We start from the raw sequence: 18,482 nt of genomic DNA on the forward strand, positions 1-18,482 counted from the left end.
TTTGTAGCATTTATGTTATGCAGCCTTTTTATTGTTCTGTGCCAACTTCACAGAAAGTATAACTATGTTTTTAATTAAACTCGACTTTTAAATCAATATCAAGTTTGGGGATATTAAGAAAAAAAACCACTGCGCGTGTAGCACACCCACAGTGTGGTGGTTGTTGATTAGCTTATTCATAGTTTTCATCTTAATTGCATGATCTACATAATAATTTCAAGCATGTGTGTGACTTAAATTTCTAAGTGTGCTTGCTGCTCTTCCCCTTCCCCCTATCTCTCTCAAGAGCAACTGTGTATTGGAGAAAACTTAGATGTTTTTGAAATTGGAGTGGAAACTTCTGTGGGAGATTAAAAAAAGAGAAATACTAATGATGAAAATTTGCTTGGGCTGTTGCTAAAATTCTTCTTGGGCTATTGCTAAATGATGCAAGTAACAGTGACTTGGAGCATTTGGTATAGAAATTTCTGTGTAAAGAAGCCTCTGCAAGGATTAGTGTACTTTAATGACTTCTGTAAAGATCAGGAATAACTGTAAGCAGCAGATCACGGTGTGAGCTTCATTACATACTCTGCTTTAAATAGTGATGGGTTGGGGGAAGGGCAAATGCATCCTGGTTCAATTGTTCATGGATATTCGAAAGTTTACTGTTCTGTCTTACACCCTACTTGTAGTTACGGGAAAGTGTCTGAAATGAGCTGCACACCTTGTGCAAAGAAATTCCATTCTCTACACATTTTGGACAATACTGACATCCTAGGGAGTCCTAAAGAGTTGGCACTGCAATTTCTTTGAGGAACTGGGCTGAAATTCATTCTGATGTAACACCTTCTTGATATAAGTGGAAAGCAGAGGCTCTATAACACTGAAATTAGTCGGATAAGTGCAATATGTCATCATTTCCTAAATGAGAACCCTTCCTGTGCCCAAGGCTTGATGGCTGTGATCGTTGGTGTGTAATTTCTGATCTCCTTCAGAGGCAGCATCTGCAGTAGCAGTAGTTGGTTCTCATTTAACATGAAACTTGACTTGTACCTGGCAAGACAGCAGGTATAACATAAAGACTGTGTTGCCATCTTCAGATCTTGGGAAGTTTTTGCTTAAGAAGAGTAACCATGTCTTCAATGAAATTGGTGGCACTAGGTGCAAGGTGAAGGGGTACTGTTAAGTCTGAAAAAGGAATCGCTTTTCTGGTGACACAGCGGAGTCTTTTTGGGAATGGGGGCTCGGTACAAATAGTTATCCCATTGTTTTTCTCTGTTACCATTTTTGATGCCTTGTGGGTTCAGGCTTGCTGTCTGAATACCATTTTGGGGTCTGTCTTTAAAAACAGAGATAAAAAAAACCAAAACCCTTCTCTTGTTTTTAGAAGTGACAACTGTCAGGGTCCAAAATACTGTTTTTTAGCTGTTTAGTCTATCTTTCTACACATTGAATTTGCCAGGGGGCTTTAAACGTTAGTGTTTTTTATGAAACTAGTCCTTCTTAAATTGATTCTCCAATGAATTTATTCTTCTAATTATTTGATTCTTTTGATTAATTGAGTCTAAATTGCTTCTGTTAGATGAAAGGTTCCTTGCTTGGGGTATTTTTGTTGTTGCTTTTTTTTCTCTTTAATTCTCTCTCTTTCTAACTTTAATGTAGTGAGATCGAAGGAAAATAAGAGAAGAATGGCTGTTATATCACTTAATAGTTTATTAGTCACTGTTGCATGCCTGACTTCTGTAAACTATCCTCTGATTTCCTTACACAGGACTAGTGAGTAACGTGGTTTTCACAAGTCATGCTACAGAGCAGAAGCATCCACTCCTTAGGCAATTGCAGAGCCTTATCCGAGCGGCAAATCCTGCTGTTTCATTCATCTTGGCAGAAAATGGAGTTGTAACTAGGTAACATTAATCACTGTCTAGTATTTGTCACTTTTGGCACTTCTCTTGTTTTACTCTGGTAACTTGTACAAAGGAGATGCAGATTTTTCTTAGTTGCTTATCATGCAAAAGGCATCTTCACTTTTCATTTGTGGTCATATAAATGTAGGGATTAGGAAATGTATGGTTTTGTTTGCAGGGTATGACTTACGTTACTGTCATACTAAGGGAAAAACTCTTAATTTTACTGTGACTAACACATTCTGTTTTATGTAAGTAGCATACAGATAGTGGCCATTTTATTGAACTTACAAAATTAAAAATCTTCCTCTTTCTCTCTTTGTAGGAATGAGGATATTGAATTAATTCTCTCAGAAAGCAGTTTTTCAAATCCTCAGATGATGAGAGCACGATATTTAATGTATCCTGGCTGGCAAGTATCTAGACTGAGAAATTTTAAAACTATTTTTCTAATTAACTTGAAGATTAAGAAGTCTCACAAACTTAATTTATTTTTTTTTTTTTCAAGACTACTCATTTGGAACAGGGAGTCGCTTTGTAAATCATTTTTAAAAGAGAGCTGATGAGTATTCGTAGTAGATACATGATTGCTGTGCTTTTATGGGGAAAAAGATCCTTTCTGGACACCATTTAAATCAATGGCAAGATTACTGTTGCTTTTCAGAAGAATAGAAAAGAACCCTCTGGGAATAAGCTGGGAAGGATTGGGATGGGTGAGGTCAATAATGACTAGAGTAATTTCATTCTGACAGCTATTCAGCCTTACTGGAATGAACTTGCTATGTCAGTCTAGCTATTAGCAGAGCAATTATTCATGAAAACCAGCAACCTTATTGACAGTCTTGGCAGAGGCTCAGGGCACAATAATACATGGTACCAAGCTTTCCATTTAATGCTGAGTGATATTTTTCATGGTTCAGGGTTCTTTACACATCTTTTTGCAGTTATCTGTGCTGCACCTATTTGGCAGAAAATGTAAACCTGTCAGCCATTATAACTCCTGGCTGACTGTTTCCTAGTTAGGTTTGGAAGCATGATTTATTTACCATACCTTGCCAGTCCTGTATGTATGTATATCTTTTTATTCATAATTCTTGCTCTAAATTGGATGCAAGTAAGGCTCCTAAAGTAAACTGGCACAAAGCTTGGGATGTCAGAGTTGCTTATGGATTGCGTGGAGAGAGGGAAAGAGAGAGAGAGAAGGGGAGAGAGAGAAAGCAGGAAAAGAACATATTTAAAACTCTTGGACAACTGTTAATCTATTTGATGATGGTATGCAAGAATACTATGTAGATAGTCTGCAAGAAGAAAAAATTGCAGCAGAAAGAGCATCAAAACGAGTCCTGAGCGCTTTGAAAAACCTAGTACTGCTAATATCACATTTTCATGGATGTCTTGGAGAAGAAAGCTTCACATAAGCAAGGCTTACCTGTGGTGAAATAATAACTGTTCCTTTTAAGAAGTCTGTTAGATGAAAAGCACAAGTGCCTGTGTATTCTGTATGTTGAAGGTGTGTGTGTGTTTTTGTCTTAAGGTATGAAGGCAAATACGGAGCTGGGTCTTTCTTCCCTCCAATGGTTCAGATCTGTGTATGGTTTAATCGTCCTCTAGAAAAAACACGATTTGTGACCAAATGTAAAGGTACAAATGAACTTTGACTGACTTGATTTAAATCCAGGTTTGAAATACTGGGGAATAGAGGGGAAGGTAGGCACTGACGTAGCACAGTTATTTAATTACTGCTGAAGTAAACTTTTAATTGAAAATTCAGCTTTCCTTCCTTAAAATACAGTAAATTATCTTCTTAAGTGTCTGCTCTGGAAAATTGACCCATGATTTTGTTCAGATTAAAATCTAATTTAATTTTCTGTTTCTAGAGACTGAGACACGTATCTTCATATGTTTGCTTTTTATTTTATGTTTAATTTTACTTAGTAGCGTCGAAATACAGTTTATGAGTAACCATCAGCTTCTACTTTTTATGCCAAATAATTCTTTGTAGTTATTAGAAAATAGGCTCAGCTCTGTGTTAGGCTACTAGAGTAGATATATAATCATGCCTTTGCTTCTTTCCTTAGCAAAACAGTGTTAAGGAGCACCATTTTACTTTCCACACACACTGTAAGCGTTCATTATGCCAAACACATGTTATTTCCCACGTACCCCATAGCAAAGAAATGAGAACATATAGAAATGTTACGTAGTGGGGCTCTGGGGGACACCTTTTCCCCCTGCAGCTTTTTCCCCCTGAAGTACTAGGATGTGGATTAGAGACCTGTAGCATAGGTCTGACCAGAATTACACCAAGGAGAAGAAAAATACTTGAGATAATCTATTTGTCTTCTATTTCGAACAGCGATTAAGTCATTGCTCAAGCCAAGTCCTTTTTCTGGAAACATTTATCACATCATGGGCAAAGTTAAGTTTTCAGGTAAGGGCACATTACTGTTTGCACGTTGTCTTGTGATGGCAGTGCATGTACATGTATTAGAAAACTTTGTATGTACTGTATTCTGTCTACACCAATGTGTTGATGTTAATTAGATTAATGATTATCAGGACATTTCTTTCTTCCATCTTCTCCTTTTTAGATTCTGATAGAGTGATTGAAGTCTGTCACAACACATCATCTAACTCACTAAGCCTTGTGCCTGTTCAGGAGGGGCCAAATCCTCCTGATTCAAGAAGTGATAACAGAGATTGCAGCAGTCAACAGGAGTGCTTCCTTGTGTTCATTGGCTGCTCTCTTAAGGAAGAGGATATAAAAGACTGGCTCAGAGAAACTGCAAAACAGGTTCGTGGGCATGTTTATTTTTGTTCAGTGTGATGTGTTTGGCATTTCTTAACAACAAAAGGAGAAATCCGAGTGTCTCAATGAAACTTTTTTTTTTAATCTCCTTTCTCTTCTACCAAGGTATTAGCATTCCAGGATGTAAATGTATTTCAGAAAGAGGACTAACAGTTTGCAAATGTGTATTGTAATTTCTGTATTGTTTTAATATCTGCTACAGCTTACTCATGGATTGATCTGCTCTTGAACGCTTAAGCAAATGGAGTATGTCCAGAATAAAGACAAGATGATTTAGCTGAGACATGATTGCCAAAAGCTAAAGTGTAGTATGAAATAAATCTTCTTGAAGTACCTGAACGCTGCAAAGCCGAAAACTTGTTTCGATTCACTAAATTAAACCTCCTTGAAAGTAATCCACTGAAACGGAGGGTATAGTGTTTTTTCATTTTGTCTTACTTAATTTGTCAACTGTGCAGCTGTTTAAGGCTTCACGTATTTCTGCATGGCTAACGTACCTATGCAATAGAAGTTGGAGCAGGGAACAGGGACTATGTACATCGTAAGGGTCTAGAAGGCACATTTTGCACTTGTGGTGTCTTACTGGCACGACCTGACCGGGAGTGCGGGACAAGATGGTTCCCTGCTACATAGCCAAGTAATACCAGCGAGTATTACTTTTGCCAGGCTGCACATCAAGGTCTTAGGAAGTGAGTCTTGAGGCTTGATGGAGAAATATACTTGGACAGAAACTGTTCAACCATACAAATTGCATATTTTAGCACTCTAGTTGGAACCTGAGCCTATAGTTGTGCCCTTTTGTGATGCCCATTTTGGAACATTTGTAAGTTAAAAATACTCATGGTTACTTCTTCATGGCTTAGGATTTGCATAGTATCTCTAAAAAGCTGTGTAGGAAGGGAAAAAAGTTTCCTGCAGACCATTGTTGGAGCTGTTTCTAAGGATCTTCAGGTTCTTACCTCTGTTCTAGCAGGTTGTGTTACTTCAGGGAAGTATACATTTTCTGTGATCATATCTCATGCTCTGTATGATTCACATGGATAATATATGGAGACACATGCTTTTGACATGTAAGACAGCACTCTATGGAATACTATTTTAATCTTATGAAAACTTGGAACTTAAATGCTATCTCAAGTGTGAAGTGCTTCCTCTTTCAGCAGTTCAAGACTACAAATAGTCTTTGTACAGTCTCACTAGTCATGGCTAATTTAGGGTTTCAGATAGTTCTGACAGTTACTGCATGCTGCGTGAAAGAAATTAATTATAAAAATTTTCAGACTAAAAACTAGATGGTTTTTCGGTTCCTGTGCCAGTTTTCTTCATTTTTTACAGTAAAGCTGTATTTAAATTGTATTGTTTGAGGTAGTTTCAGAACTTGTCATTTCTAATGATGCTTTATGTAAGATCACTTAATTTTTACTTTTGTTTTCAGAACATAGTTGTGAGTGCTTTAATATAATTGAATAATTCTGTCTAGAAATTAATTTTTAAAATACATGCTCCTAAAAGGAGTACTTTTGTGCTGGGCTTGAGCATGATAGCATGTGATCATAGATTTCACTACCATTATCCACATTTTCAAGAAAAAACTTTTCTGTTTTGTGGTATGGGTTGGGGTTTTCTTTGGGTTTTTTTTTTGTTTGTTTGTTTGGTGTTTTTTTTTAACTAAACTAAACTGTAGTATCACATTGTCACTCAGTAGGTATATAACTGGGTTCTAATTCTTCATACAGAAACCTCAGAGGAAAGCCTTGAAAACCAGAGGAATGCTAACCCTTCAGGAAATAAAAAACATTCATGTAAGTAGAAGCAATTAATAGCAAACTCTTTTTTTCGGCTGATTTTCTTAAAAATCCATTTGTATGATAGAGCACCTCCCATACCTGCCATAACAAGTGTGCTGAGTGCTAAATTATTATGGCACTTACTGTCTTTGGATATACTTGAAACACAACTGAGGCTGTCCAGGAGGGATTTGAGATATAAATCTTGGTGTTAGCTCAGAGCTTCAAATTAGCTCTGAAAAGTAGGGGGAGGTGTAAGGTGTTGGACAAGCATACGCTTTTGGTTACCGTAACGGTCTTTCCCCCTCTTTTTTCCCTGTTCTGTGCTGCATAGGTTGTCACGTGCAAATTAGGATCCCAAATGCCTAATCCTGCTCTCATCAACTACCTTTAGGTTGTAAGTGCTGTCTCTGGAGTTGGGTTCCTTAGAGTTTGGCATGGCTATGATTAGTGTCGCTGTACCTAACTCCCCTAGTCCATATGGATGTCATTTGTCATACTGTTTTTTCAGAGTGCTCCTTTATAGCCAGGAGCCGTACCTTCCTCCCTTGCTAAGTTCAGCAGAAGGAATTCTTCTTTTATCTTTTTAAGTATGTTAGGACCGTCTCTAAGCAGTTTTGAGTTTTAAATGTTTAATGTATGGTATATTCTTTCTTAATGTAGGTGAAACGCCACTTGGATCCACTTCCAGCTGGTTATTTTTACAACGGGACTCAATTTGTGAATTTTTTTGGTGACAAAATGGATTACCATCCATGTATCCTTTAAAACGTGGGGGGTTTCGGTGAAGGGTTTAGGTAGGCAACAGGCTATGCAAACCTGAAATGTAGACTGTCAAAGCGGAAGATACGGTGAAGAGCCAGTTTGATTTGCAGGTGGTAATACGAAATGAAAAGTTTTGTTCCTGAAATCTGTGCGTGGGCTACTTGCCATTTAAAGCTTACTGTTAAAACGCTTTTTCAGATATATGATCTAAGAAGCAGAATAGAACCAACAAATCAATCCCAAAACTGTACATTGAGCTCACGCAGAGAAGAATTTATGGACCACAGCTTGTCAAAGAATTATTTTTCAAACCAAATAGTGCTGTAGTATTGCTTAATGCCTGGTCATGACTGATAAAACTTCCAAATGAATATAATTTTGTGTGCATGCATGTACGTGCGTACACTAAAGTAAAAACAATCAGAGTTGTTTTAGGTTTTACTACAGTATCCTTTTTTCTGCCACATATTTTGGAGTGAACCTGATATTAAATGATTGCTCTCATTTTGTAACTTGGTATGAGAAAAACCTTACTGGATGCAAAGCAGTAGTATGAACAGGTTGTTCAGAATTAGGTGTGGAGGTGCATTTTTTGTAATCACTTTTTAAACTCACTTAAGCAAGTAAAACCTTATTTTAAAACTACTTCAGCTTGCAAGAAGTATGATTTACTTATCAAATCGTGGCATATACACATTTGTAAATGAACTGTCCTTGCTGGTCTTGTTTGGTGTCAGTTTACAGAACATGAACTAGAGCTGAAGTAGGGTCCTCTGGGTTTCTTTCCAAAAATTCCTTTTATTTTTTATTTTAAACCTGATCATATTTTTGTCTTTGGCAAGGAATGCCAGAGTAATACTAATTTTCTAGTGTATTCCTGTTCTCCTTTCCCGTTTTCATAATTTTCTATTGCTTTTGTCTTTGTTTTATTACCAAAATTTCAAATTTGGGTTTATATTCCCAGTTTACTTTTTCACTTTAACTTCAACAAACTTTACAAAAATCCAAGTGGGTTCTATGATTCTGTTTTGGAATAAGAACAAACAGTTATTTTCTGTGCCCTATGGGACAACTTTAAACCAGCAGACTTCTGTCTGCAGGTTAAGCTCCTAGTCATGGTATACTGGCAGAAAATAGCCTAACAGCAAACTTGGACTCCAATATTCACTGGACCTTTACTCTGTCACCGTCTTGGTGTCTGGCAGTAAAATACACAGGTACTGGTTAACCACTTCTGGATGATCTGAATTTTGGGCAGTTTTTTAGACTCCCACTTAACCAAAATAGCTGTAAACATCTGCAAACCTGCTGTAGTTTTGCTGTTCTTATATTCTTCTTCTTGATTGGGAAATGTCTATTGTGCGACTCCTTTATTCCCGAGTAATACAGAGTAGCTGTGGTTAGGTCTGACTGCAGGACTCTGGGAAGGTAATATATTGAATTTCTGCTTTCAGTAAGTGTCCCTGAACTGGCACATCCTTCAAACCTATATGTTCTTTTCTAATGAATGCTATTTGCACAAATGTTTTTCCTTAGTTTTTCAAAATCAGTAATGGACCAATTCATGAATGATTACTTGGAAGAAGCCAACAGGGAAATAGAGAAGTACAACAGAGAACTAGAAGAACAAGAGTATCACGATCTCTTTGAGCAGAAGACTTAAGCACGTGTGTTCTGTGCATTTCTGAACCACTGTCAGTAACCAAAAATGCTGTTGTCCTTGCTGGTTAACTAGAAAATTAAGTGAAATGTCAGTTTTCAGCACTCCTTTTAAAACTAAGAGATCATTCCTGTAAGGTTGGCATTTTAATATGGTAACTGCTTAGCTGTTTGTACTGTCAGGTTTGCTTCCACTTCACCTTAATTCCAGACTGTAAAAAGCATCACCTGGAATCTCTGGCTAGTAGTGGAAACTTATTTAAAAAAATAAGAAGAAAAGAAGCAAAACTGTATTTCCTAGTAGGTCAGAATGTAATCATGGAATTGGTCCATTGTGCAGATAATCAAACCACTTTAATCTCTGGGTGTCCCTTGAAACTTGTTGCACAAGAACATTGATGAGCAGTGGTATACTTTAGTATGTGGGACTGGGGGATGTTCCTAAAGCGAGAAATGGGGGAACATTTAAAAAACTCAGAAGAGTACCTAATCCCACAGCTCTTAGGGTGTTCCCAAAGCGAGAAATGGGGGAACAATTAAAAAAAACTCAGAAGAGTACCTCATCCTACAGCTGTTAGGGTGTTCCCAAAGCGAGAAATGGGGGAACAATTAAGAAACTCGGAAGAGTACTTAATCCTACTGCTGTTAGGGTGTTCCCAAAGCGAGAAATTGGGGAACAATTAAAAAGCTCGGAAGAGTACCTAATCCTACTGCTGTTAGGGTGTTCCCAAAGCGAGAAATGGGGGAACAATTTAAAACGCTCGGAAGAGTACCTAATCCCACTGCTGTTAGGTGTTCCCAAAGCGAGAAATGGGGGAACAATTAAAAAGCTCGGAAGAGTACCTAATCCTAGTGCTGTTGGGTGCTCCCAAAGCGAGAAATGGGGGAACAATTAAAAAACTCGGAAGAGTACCTAATTCCACTGCTGTTAGGGTGTTCCCAAAGCGAGAAATTGGGGAACAATTAAAAAGCTCGGAAGAGTACCTACCTAATCCTACTGCTGTTAGGGTGTTCCCAAAGCGAGAAATGGGGGAACGCTTAGGCATCTGCATTTTTCTGAGGGGACAGTATGTCTCATAACCTCTGCACAGTTTGAATCTGCAGTCAAAATTTTTGAATTTTCTGAAGAAAAGATTTTTATACATTTTAGGGTGAAACAAGATAAGTAGAGATATCTTGCTTTCTTCCCAGTGTTGTTATTGGTGTTCTAGAAAACATGACATGGATGGTAGTAATCTGCAACTTGCTGTTGCTTAGAAGATATCTCTGAAGGATTCTTATTTCAGTACTAAAAACTAAGCAAAGCAAGGGAAGAGGGAGCTTCTTTAGCTAAGGAATTCCTTTTCATGAAAATGACTTATTTCCAAAGGTGAAAAATACCAAGAGATACATGTGAAATCCAAAAGAACTTTTTTTGTGAAGCTTTCAGAAAAATTTGCATGCCGTAACATTTCACTAAACTGATACACCAGGTTTTAAGTACTTGCAACAAAACCTTTATAGTTACCAAATCATACTATAATAGGAATTCTGGCAACTTGTCCTTTAACTTAATTCAGTACAATTTTAAGTGAGAATTCATAGGTCACTGACTGAAGGATTATAAGGTACCCTAGCAGCTACTTAGACGTAATTATTCAAGCTTATTTGAATAAGCAGATTATTGTAGCATGCTGTGTGTTCAGAATTTAGACAAGTGAAAACAGTTCAGGAGGAATTTTTTATTTTCATATTCCTTTGCCTTAGGAACAGCTCCGTCTTTTAATACAACTGCAACTTTTGGTTTTGGTCAGATATATGTAACACAGTAAGAAACGGAATGAATAATTTCTTACAGTACACTTAAAATACTTGTAACGTGTCCATGCAGTCTCTTTCTGTGGCAGGAAAATGAGATTTAACTCCTGCCATCAAACCTAAGGCTAGATACAGTTTTATGCCTTACTTAAGAAATATGTTTTTTACCTTTGGAAAATGAAATGGCTGAAATTTCAGTAAGCCTGTCAAAAAATGAAACACCTTTTAGGTAGACTTTCAGTACATGTTGCTACTAGCTGGTTCAGTGCCTGTGCTGTGGTGGTTATACAGTGCAGAGGTGGAATTCCAGGTGCTGCAGATTGGGATATAGATGTTGATAAGGTTTCGTTACTAGCTTTCCTACTAGATTTAAGAAGCTGTTTGAATTTAAGAAATTTTTTTTGCACACCACGAGAGTTTATAAACTACTTGTATCCTGTTCAAGTACAATAAAAGCCAGCGATTAGTTTGTGTTTCTAGGCTTTCTGGGGTAACCCATATTACAGGTATAGAGCATCATGATAAGGCTCGTGAGTTTATCTATGCATGGCTATACTTTAGTCTTAATATACTGTAGTGCCTGGTAGAGCAAACGTAGCTAGCAGTGGATTTGAGGGGCTAGCGGGTGTTTACAAACTAAGTACAGTTGGTTGCATGAAACAATTTATCAGACCAGGATTATTAGAGTACAAAATTCTGGTCGTAACACTGCAATAAAAAGGGGCATTAGAGAATTCTTAACAAATTATAGTTCTTTGCCAATAAACTTAGTGTAAACCCAGTGTGCTCCTTTTCAGTACGAGTTATCTAATCTGCAAAGCCATATTTCTAGAATAGTGGTATGACTATGTAATGTCAGAAGAAATACCAGTGGTTGGGACAGCAGGCACTTTGGTGATGCTTTGTCTCAACTTGTAAGTCAATAACAGAGTAGCTTTAAGTGCAATTGATTGAACGATAGATGAAGATACTGTAGCTTATTTTGCTCTGCTGAACTCTTTTTAAGAACTCCAATTTGTGCAGCTCTTGAAAATAAATGTTGATGGGGCTAATTCATCTGGGGTTGGCATAGCGAGTTGTAATTACAAGTGCGATGCCCTGTGAACAAAAAGGAAATAAGCATTCAAAATTGGTGTGCTACTGTGCAAATTGAGCTGTTCCTTAAAAACTGAAGCAGAAGAGCTCAGAACAAAGGCCTAGTATACTTATATACCGTACTGCATGCTATATGGTAACAGCTGTGTATTATGAAGACCTTTCACCATACTGGTACTATTTCAATTAATATATTTTGGTATTGAAATAAATTGATTACCTCAATTTTTTTTTTTTTTTTTTTTTTTTTAGTTTTTAACTGTGACTTTAAAACAGAAAAAATACTGAAATAGTGAAACTGTGACAATGGTATCCTTTAAACATAGTAGTGCCTTGCAGATGGCACCATTTATTTATGAAGCATAAAATAAATGGATGTCATGGGTTGTATTGCTTGCACCCTCTTTTTTTAAAGGAAAAACGGTTTTGGTGAAAGGACTTAAAATTAACCTAGTGAAGAATATTAGCACAAATGGTTAAACTGTTTAAAAGAAAACTCTTTGAGGACTAAAATGTGTAAATGCCTGATGCTGCTGATAGTTTAATAGCAGTTGCTGATTATTTTGGAGTTACTTCTAACAATCAGCAGCACTTTTTTTTTTTTTAGAAGAGCATAACTTTTGTACTCTGGTCAGAGATATTTATACTGTATCAAACCCCGTCTGTAGGGTAATCTGGTTCCTCACTTTTGAAGTCAAGGTGAGGATGGAGATACTGCTAAGGATCTAGTTTTGAAAATTTTTTTAGCTACTGTAAAACTTTAAAAAAAAAAAAAAAAAAAAAAAAAAAAAAAAGCACCATTTCTAAACCGCAAATGTTTGGATACAGAAAAAGTGCCATTACACTGTTCCTTTATCTTTTACTGTATTTTGAAAATTGGAAACAGTAACTTTGTGTCCAGGCATTTCTGATATTGTGAAGAAGTGCTGAGAGTCCTCAAGGGGTTTACGTGCTTTGCTGACCTTCATGTTAGCAGCTTGTGGTGGTGGTTTTTTTTTTTTTCCTCACCGAGAATGAGTGTGGTCAGAAGTTACTGAAGTTATAGGGAGAAAAATGTGATAAACTTAGGAGAGGAACATTTGCAACTTGAACCACGCTGCAATCTCGGAGTATTTTATATTAAGCTGTGCAATTTGTTATTAGTCCAATTTTACACTTTGCAATTAACAAAACTGATTGCAGGGAGGATTTAAGTTGCATGTAAAAGTTCCCTAATAAGTTTTTTTTAATTACTGTTTTTTAATTGAAACTTTTCTGAATTTGCACAGATTTAAGCTCTGGAATACTTTGGTATTCTTAAAAGGGAAAAATTGTAACTAGTATAGTGAATTGTAAACTGTGAGTTGTTAGAACCGCATTGTTGATCTAATTTTAGATTGTTTAAAAATGTACCTCAGAAAGCTAGTGAGAAATTACATCATTTTTACACAACGGTCAGATACTAATGTAACACTTCTCACTTTACAATGTGCCAAAATTCACTTTCATACTAGTTCTCAATGCTTTAATATTTGCAACTTTAAGTTAAAAACTTGTATTTACAAACACTACTGTAACTTCAGTTAAACTGAATTGTGTGATTGAAGCTTTTTGCCTATTGTATTTATTACACAACTTGATTCAGTAAATAAAAAATTACCTTTCCATTTATTTTTGTATTGTTTTACATGTTTATATCTGCAGTTTGTGTGACTTTTACACCTGTAACTCAGATGTGATGGAAAGAACCAATAAACAGTATCCATCTGCTGTCTGTCTTTGACTTCTTTAATAAACTCACTATTTCCTAAACTTGATTTTTTAAGCTTTGAGCAGTTTTCTTTTAAAATTTGTTAGTTTTCTAAACTGGCAGAAAGGTGACTAGTTTATATTCAAACAAAAATGTGTAAGATTTAAGGAAATTGACGGGGATTAAGCTGTTATTTTAGGTTTAGATCTTCTTGTGCGGATTTCTAACTGGGTAAAACTTAAAACCAGTTGTAGGATGAAGGACCTTGATCGGCTTCCCACCTGCCATCTCTGTCCTTCAGCAGTTGTATTTACGGGTAAGTTGATAGTTGCATATACAGAAATGCAGGAGCTAAATCCTACTCCTTGTATTCATATAAAGGAGGATGCAGTTTCAAGATCAACTTCTGTTGATCTAAAATCAAGCTGCCATTGGGAGGGCAATCCCACCTTACCCTCTTTTTTTCTGCTTTGGTTGCTGAGTGGGAGGCTGTGCATGAGTCAGATCAGTTTGCACATTTCTGTCTCAGTTGGACAATGCTTTTGCTTTTTTTTTTTTTTTTTTTTTTTTGCAGGAAGGTTTGTGCTCGATTGATGTTTATGAACTGTTTACATAGAAACAGCATGTTAAATTCAGCCTGTATTGCATACTCCAGGTATGCACACAAGAAATAGCAGCCTCAGATGCATGGACTTTTGATTGAAATCCAGGAATCTTCCCTTGCTGCGCTGCGAGTTTTGGAAAGCGTGGACTCTTCCACTTGTAAATGCACTTGGGCTGCATCAGCTGCTCTTGAACTGCTGAGTACATGCAGTTTCCTTTGACTTTGTGTTACATGCCGTCAATGCAACACTAAACAACTTCCCTATCATTATATACTGCTCATCTCAGAGAAGCAGCCAGTTATCGCTTCAGTATTAAACTACAGACCCCACAAAATCGTTCACGTGTCAGCTTTGCCAAGAGCGTTCAGATCCTGTTACTGCTCACACATGGGCACGTGTTCTCAAAACCAGCCTTTGGGCTAGATCTTACGCTGGCCAAGCAGCTAGAAGGGTTTCCACCATCCCTTGGGTGCTTGAGTAGGGAAATCTGGAGTCTCAGCTCGTGGCTTAATTCATGTCTTACCATGTGGTTATTCTTAAGATGCTCATCATATGCAGCTAAATTGCTGAAGGTCGATGAAAGAAAAGCAACTTCTTTATTACTTTTTTTTTTTTTTTTTTTAAGCCTGCCTGGATTATCTTTCAAGTTTCTCTGGTGTGTAACTGCTCTCTGCCTTTGTGCACTGGTTTCTGCGTCTTCCATTCACTTTGGATTTTCAAGATTTAACCTGAGATCAATTTGTGGTTGATGATTGAAATGTGAAGGTCATCATCTTCCTAGGATTTTAAGAGATGTTCTTTGCAAAGAAATACTTTACAGAAAGGCTACAGGAATTAGACTGTCAGCTCAGGATGTGTAAGTGCTTTGGAGCTCTGGCCAGGAGGAGTACCCCTCTAGAGCTCTGTTCATGACAGCTCTTTAGCTTGAGTGTAAAGAGAAAAACTCTGTGACCAGTGACAAGCTGTTTGTGATTTAGGAATTTCTAGAAACTACTCCAATACAGAAGTATTGGGATATTTTTCTAGAAGTGAGGCGTCTTTTACTGGACTTACTGGAACATCTGGTGTTGGAGACCACTGGCTTAACTATCGCCCCCTCCATGAACACGACGTTGTGTTCAGCAATTATTTTGGCCTGAATTCAGGATGCTCTCCTCCACAAAACCCCAAATGACCGGTTTCTTGTGCCTCCATGTGCTAGTAGGCACACGTTTGGCTGTATCCTAGAGGTGCAGTCAGCTGTGCGGGGTGCTTGACAAAGTCGAGAGCTCAAATCTGTTGCTCTCGTGCTTCGTGTTGCAAATATCAGCCCTGGGCTTAGCGAAGGCATATGACAACAGAGTTGTCTGAAGGACTTAAAGGAGGAAACATCACCTGCAAATACAGGGCAAGTTTTTTTTATTCTAGATACCGATTTCTGTCTTTACAGTTTTATTACTTGTATACACTTGCAACATACCATAAGAGTATTGGTGGGGAAGCTTTTAAAGCAAGCACCGTATTGTCTCTTTACGTGCTCTGCTAGCTACTGATCCTCCCAATTCTGTGCTTCCAATGACTCTTCCATATGACACGTGCCTTTTTTCCTACTGCTTTTGCCTCCTGTATTGTAATCCTGCGGTGCTCCATCCTATTGGATTATTTTTCCATGGCAAAAATAAGGGAAAATCATTTTTTCTCCATCTCAAAAATACTTAGCTTAAAACTTTCTGAAAGTGGTGGTCGTAACTGATAAGCTTTAAATCACCCGACGGGCCAGTGGTGCTTCCTCCGTGCAGACTCAGGTTTGATTCTGCTCCTGGTGGCCTCGGTTTTGTGAACATGCGCTAACGCAGCTCCTGAAAGCCCTCTGGGTTGAAGTTGCTTGTGAAAGTATAAAGCTGCATCAACAAATCTTACAAGAAAAGAGTGGGGGAAATTTCTGTGTTATAGGATCAGAGGAAATATCCTTGCGTTGGCACGTTAGCAAAAAATAAAGAGCAATAAAAGCTTTGAGCAGGAGAGTAGGCAAGGTGAGATTGTTTTATCTGCTCCCGATTTTAAAACCCTTGCCCATCCTCTAGGAAAACCGGCGGTGCTGACTCAGTGCTGTATCTCACCCGCTGCAGTTCCCACTCGCTGCCCAGCCCCATTGCCCTCGCGTTGAGCCCTAATCTACAGCTCTCTTCTTCAGGCTGAGGCTGTTGAAATGTCGGTCTATTTTTAGCAGCCAAAACTTTAGAGGGAGAGCGTGCAATGTGTTTGAACTATTGTGAGCACACTTGTAAGCTGCTTGTTTTTACGGTCTCCTTTTTTAGAAACAAAATATAAAGGTCAAAGAAGGTCTCTTCTGTGATCCAACTCCTGTAAGGGGCTGTGGAGATGAATCCTTTTTCACTTAAGTGGCTTATTCTTCTCCTCTCCCTCATTCTCTACTTACTGTGGAGCAGAATCAAACCTTCCAGCTAATGTATATTTACTCTTTTTTCTCTGCCATTTAGCTTCAAAGGTATGGGTCCCATTCACCCCCAAATCCTTGCTCCAGTCCCCTTAAACTCGAGGACTCTTTTCTTTCCTCCTCATCAAAGGAGGATCTCTGGGCATTGCTGTGCATCTCCCCACTTCAACCTCTGTCCTTTTGTTTTCTCTTTCAGATGGGTCATCTCAACTGGTGGGATCTGCAGGCAGAGCTTGAGTTGTCTAACCCATAGGGTGGATGCCAGACGCTGAGCCCCAGGCTCCTGGGCTTCAGCTGCTTCCAAATCTGCCCGGCTGAGAGACGTTCATTTACGTAACGTGTCTTATGCCTGCACTTCAGTGCTGACGCAGGGAACGTAACGGGTAAAATTTCTGTTGTGGCAGGTCAGGCATGATCAAGCTGAGACTCTCAAGGTCTTTTCTGCCTTAAAAACCTTAAAATTTAATTTGGTTTGGTTTGGTTTTTTTTTCTGGTCTGAAATAACTTCTTGCTGCCTGCAGGCATGGATGGAAGGGATGCACAGGTGGGTGTCTTAGGAGCTGCAAAATCTCGGTTGGGAAGGACCTCATGAGGTTGGCTGGTTTGTCCCCTTTATCATTCGGACTGTTCCCTATCAACTTGAGTTGCTCCTTCAATAATTCCTTTTCTAGGCAAAGGAAACGTGGAAGATCTCATCTACCTGGACTCGGGCAGTATATTTGGTAGGTTGTCAAGATAGGAAACTCTTAATTTGGAGACCAAGGGGGTTGTGGGAAGAGTCACAAGGTCAGTTAGGAATTATCTGAAGGTTTGATGGTGATGGTCAGTGTTCCAAGGAGAATTGGGCTGAAGAAAGGTTTCATGGTGGAGCTCATGAGGAACATGCACAGTGAATACTTTAATGAAAATTATCTTCGTCATAAGAGATTTTATGCAGTAAATTCACTAAGGATGTGAAGTAGAGAGGACTTTTATAGACAGAGGAGGGTCAAGTAATGGTAGCGAATGAAGTAGAGGACCCAGGGGTAGCACTGAAAATCACATAATGAAGATATTGCTGGAGGGATTTGAGCTCTTGCCACTCAAAGAACCGAGAAAGAAAAGCTGGATGTGAGGCTGGTGCAAAAGCATCTCTGAAAAATGCAAATAGGTTCTGGCATGTGAATGGTACCAGTATTTCCAATGTGGTAGGGGGTGACCCAGACACTTGTAGATCACTGGGTTTGGTTGCTTGTGCTTTTCTGGTCACTAGTGCTCAGGAAAGAAATACTCCAAAAACGTCTAAGCAAGAGTGACCAGGGTGGATGGAAATCCTGTCTCATCCAGGGACACTAAAAATGAGCCTTGCTTTGGCCTGACAACAAAGGGGGCATGTAGTGGCCAAGGATAAACACGGATTAGATGCTGGGAGGAAGGTCTCAAATGACCAGCGGGAACATCGTGCTCCCTTACTAATAGGAGTTGCTGAAGAGCAAACCCCTCAACTAATGTAAAGCTTAAAATTCTTTGAAGGGGAGTAGATCATAAGGATGCCCAAGAATTTCATTTCCAAAGAGAGATGAGTTAGGTTTTCCTAAATAAATCTGAACATATCCCTTCGGTCAGGGTTTTTAGTCTTGTTCCTTGCTCTCGGTTATCTCTTTCATTTTGGCGAGTCTGGTAGTATCTGTAGAGAGAGGTTTCCAGTTCTGCTTAGCTTGTCATGAGCTCCTCTGCCTTCCAATGTGAATTGATCTGGAATTTCTTCACCTACGTGTCCGCAGACAAATGGTGCCTTGTTAGCTTCATAAATTGCTAGCCTAATTAAAGTAATGAATTCACAACAGGAATTGCATGAAAATGGAGCACTTGTTAATTGAATAGCCCTGGGTTCGGCTCCCATTGTACACTTTCAACAAGGTGCTTGTGTG

At 38.4% G+C, this 18,482-nt stretch overlaps 1 protein-coding gene across 2 annotated transcripts in view; it reads left to right on the top strand.

The window, feature by feature from the left end:
* Window positions 1–13,550, top strand: part of DNAAF9 (dynein axonemal assembly factor 9) — a 79,193-nt gene extending 65,643 nt beyond the window's left edge. Inside the window, exons 30-37 of one of the 2 annotated variants that reach the window (XM_030007953.2) lie at window positions 1,754–1,889; window positions 2,215–2,301; window positions 3,424–3,530; window positions 4,246–4,320; window positions 4,481–4,683; window positions 6,435–6,500; window positions 7,149–7,242; window positions 8,801–13,550. In XM_030007953.2, the coding sequence (XP_029863813.1) occupies window positions 1,754–1,889; window positions 2,215–2,301; window positions 3,424–3,530; window positions 4,246–4,320; window positions 4,481–4,683; window positions 6,435–6,500; window positions 7,149–7,242; window positions 8,801–8,913 (881 nt within the window). In that variant the 3' untranslated portion in view covers window positions 8,914–13,550. Of the gene's footprint in view, window positions 1–1,753; window positions 1,890–2,214; window positions 2,302–3,423; window positions 3,531–3,967; window positions 4,011–4,245; window positions 4,321–4,480; window positions 4,684–6,434; window positions 6,501–7,148; window positions 7,243–8,800 lie in introns of those variants that run through there. The other variant, XR_003922563.2, reaches the window with a different exon arrangement.
* The last annotated feature ends 4,932 nt before the right edge of the window (window positions 13,551–18,482 follow it).

The sequence above is a fragment of the Aquila chrysaetos genome, chromosome 1 (genome assembly GCF_900496995.4).
Source record: "Aquila chrysaetos chrysaetos chromosome 1, bAquChr1.4, whole genome shotgun sequence".
Taxonomy (NCBI): Eukaryota; Metazoa; Chordata; class Aves; order Accipitriformes; family Accipitridae; genus Aquila; species Aquila chrysaetos.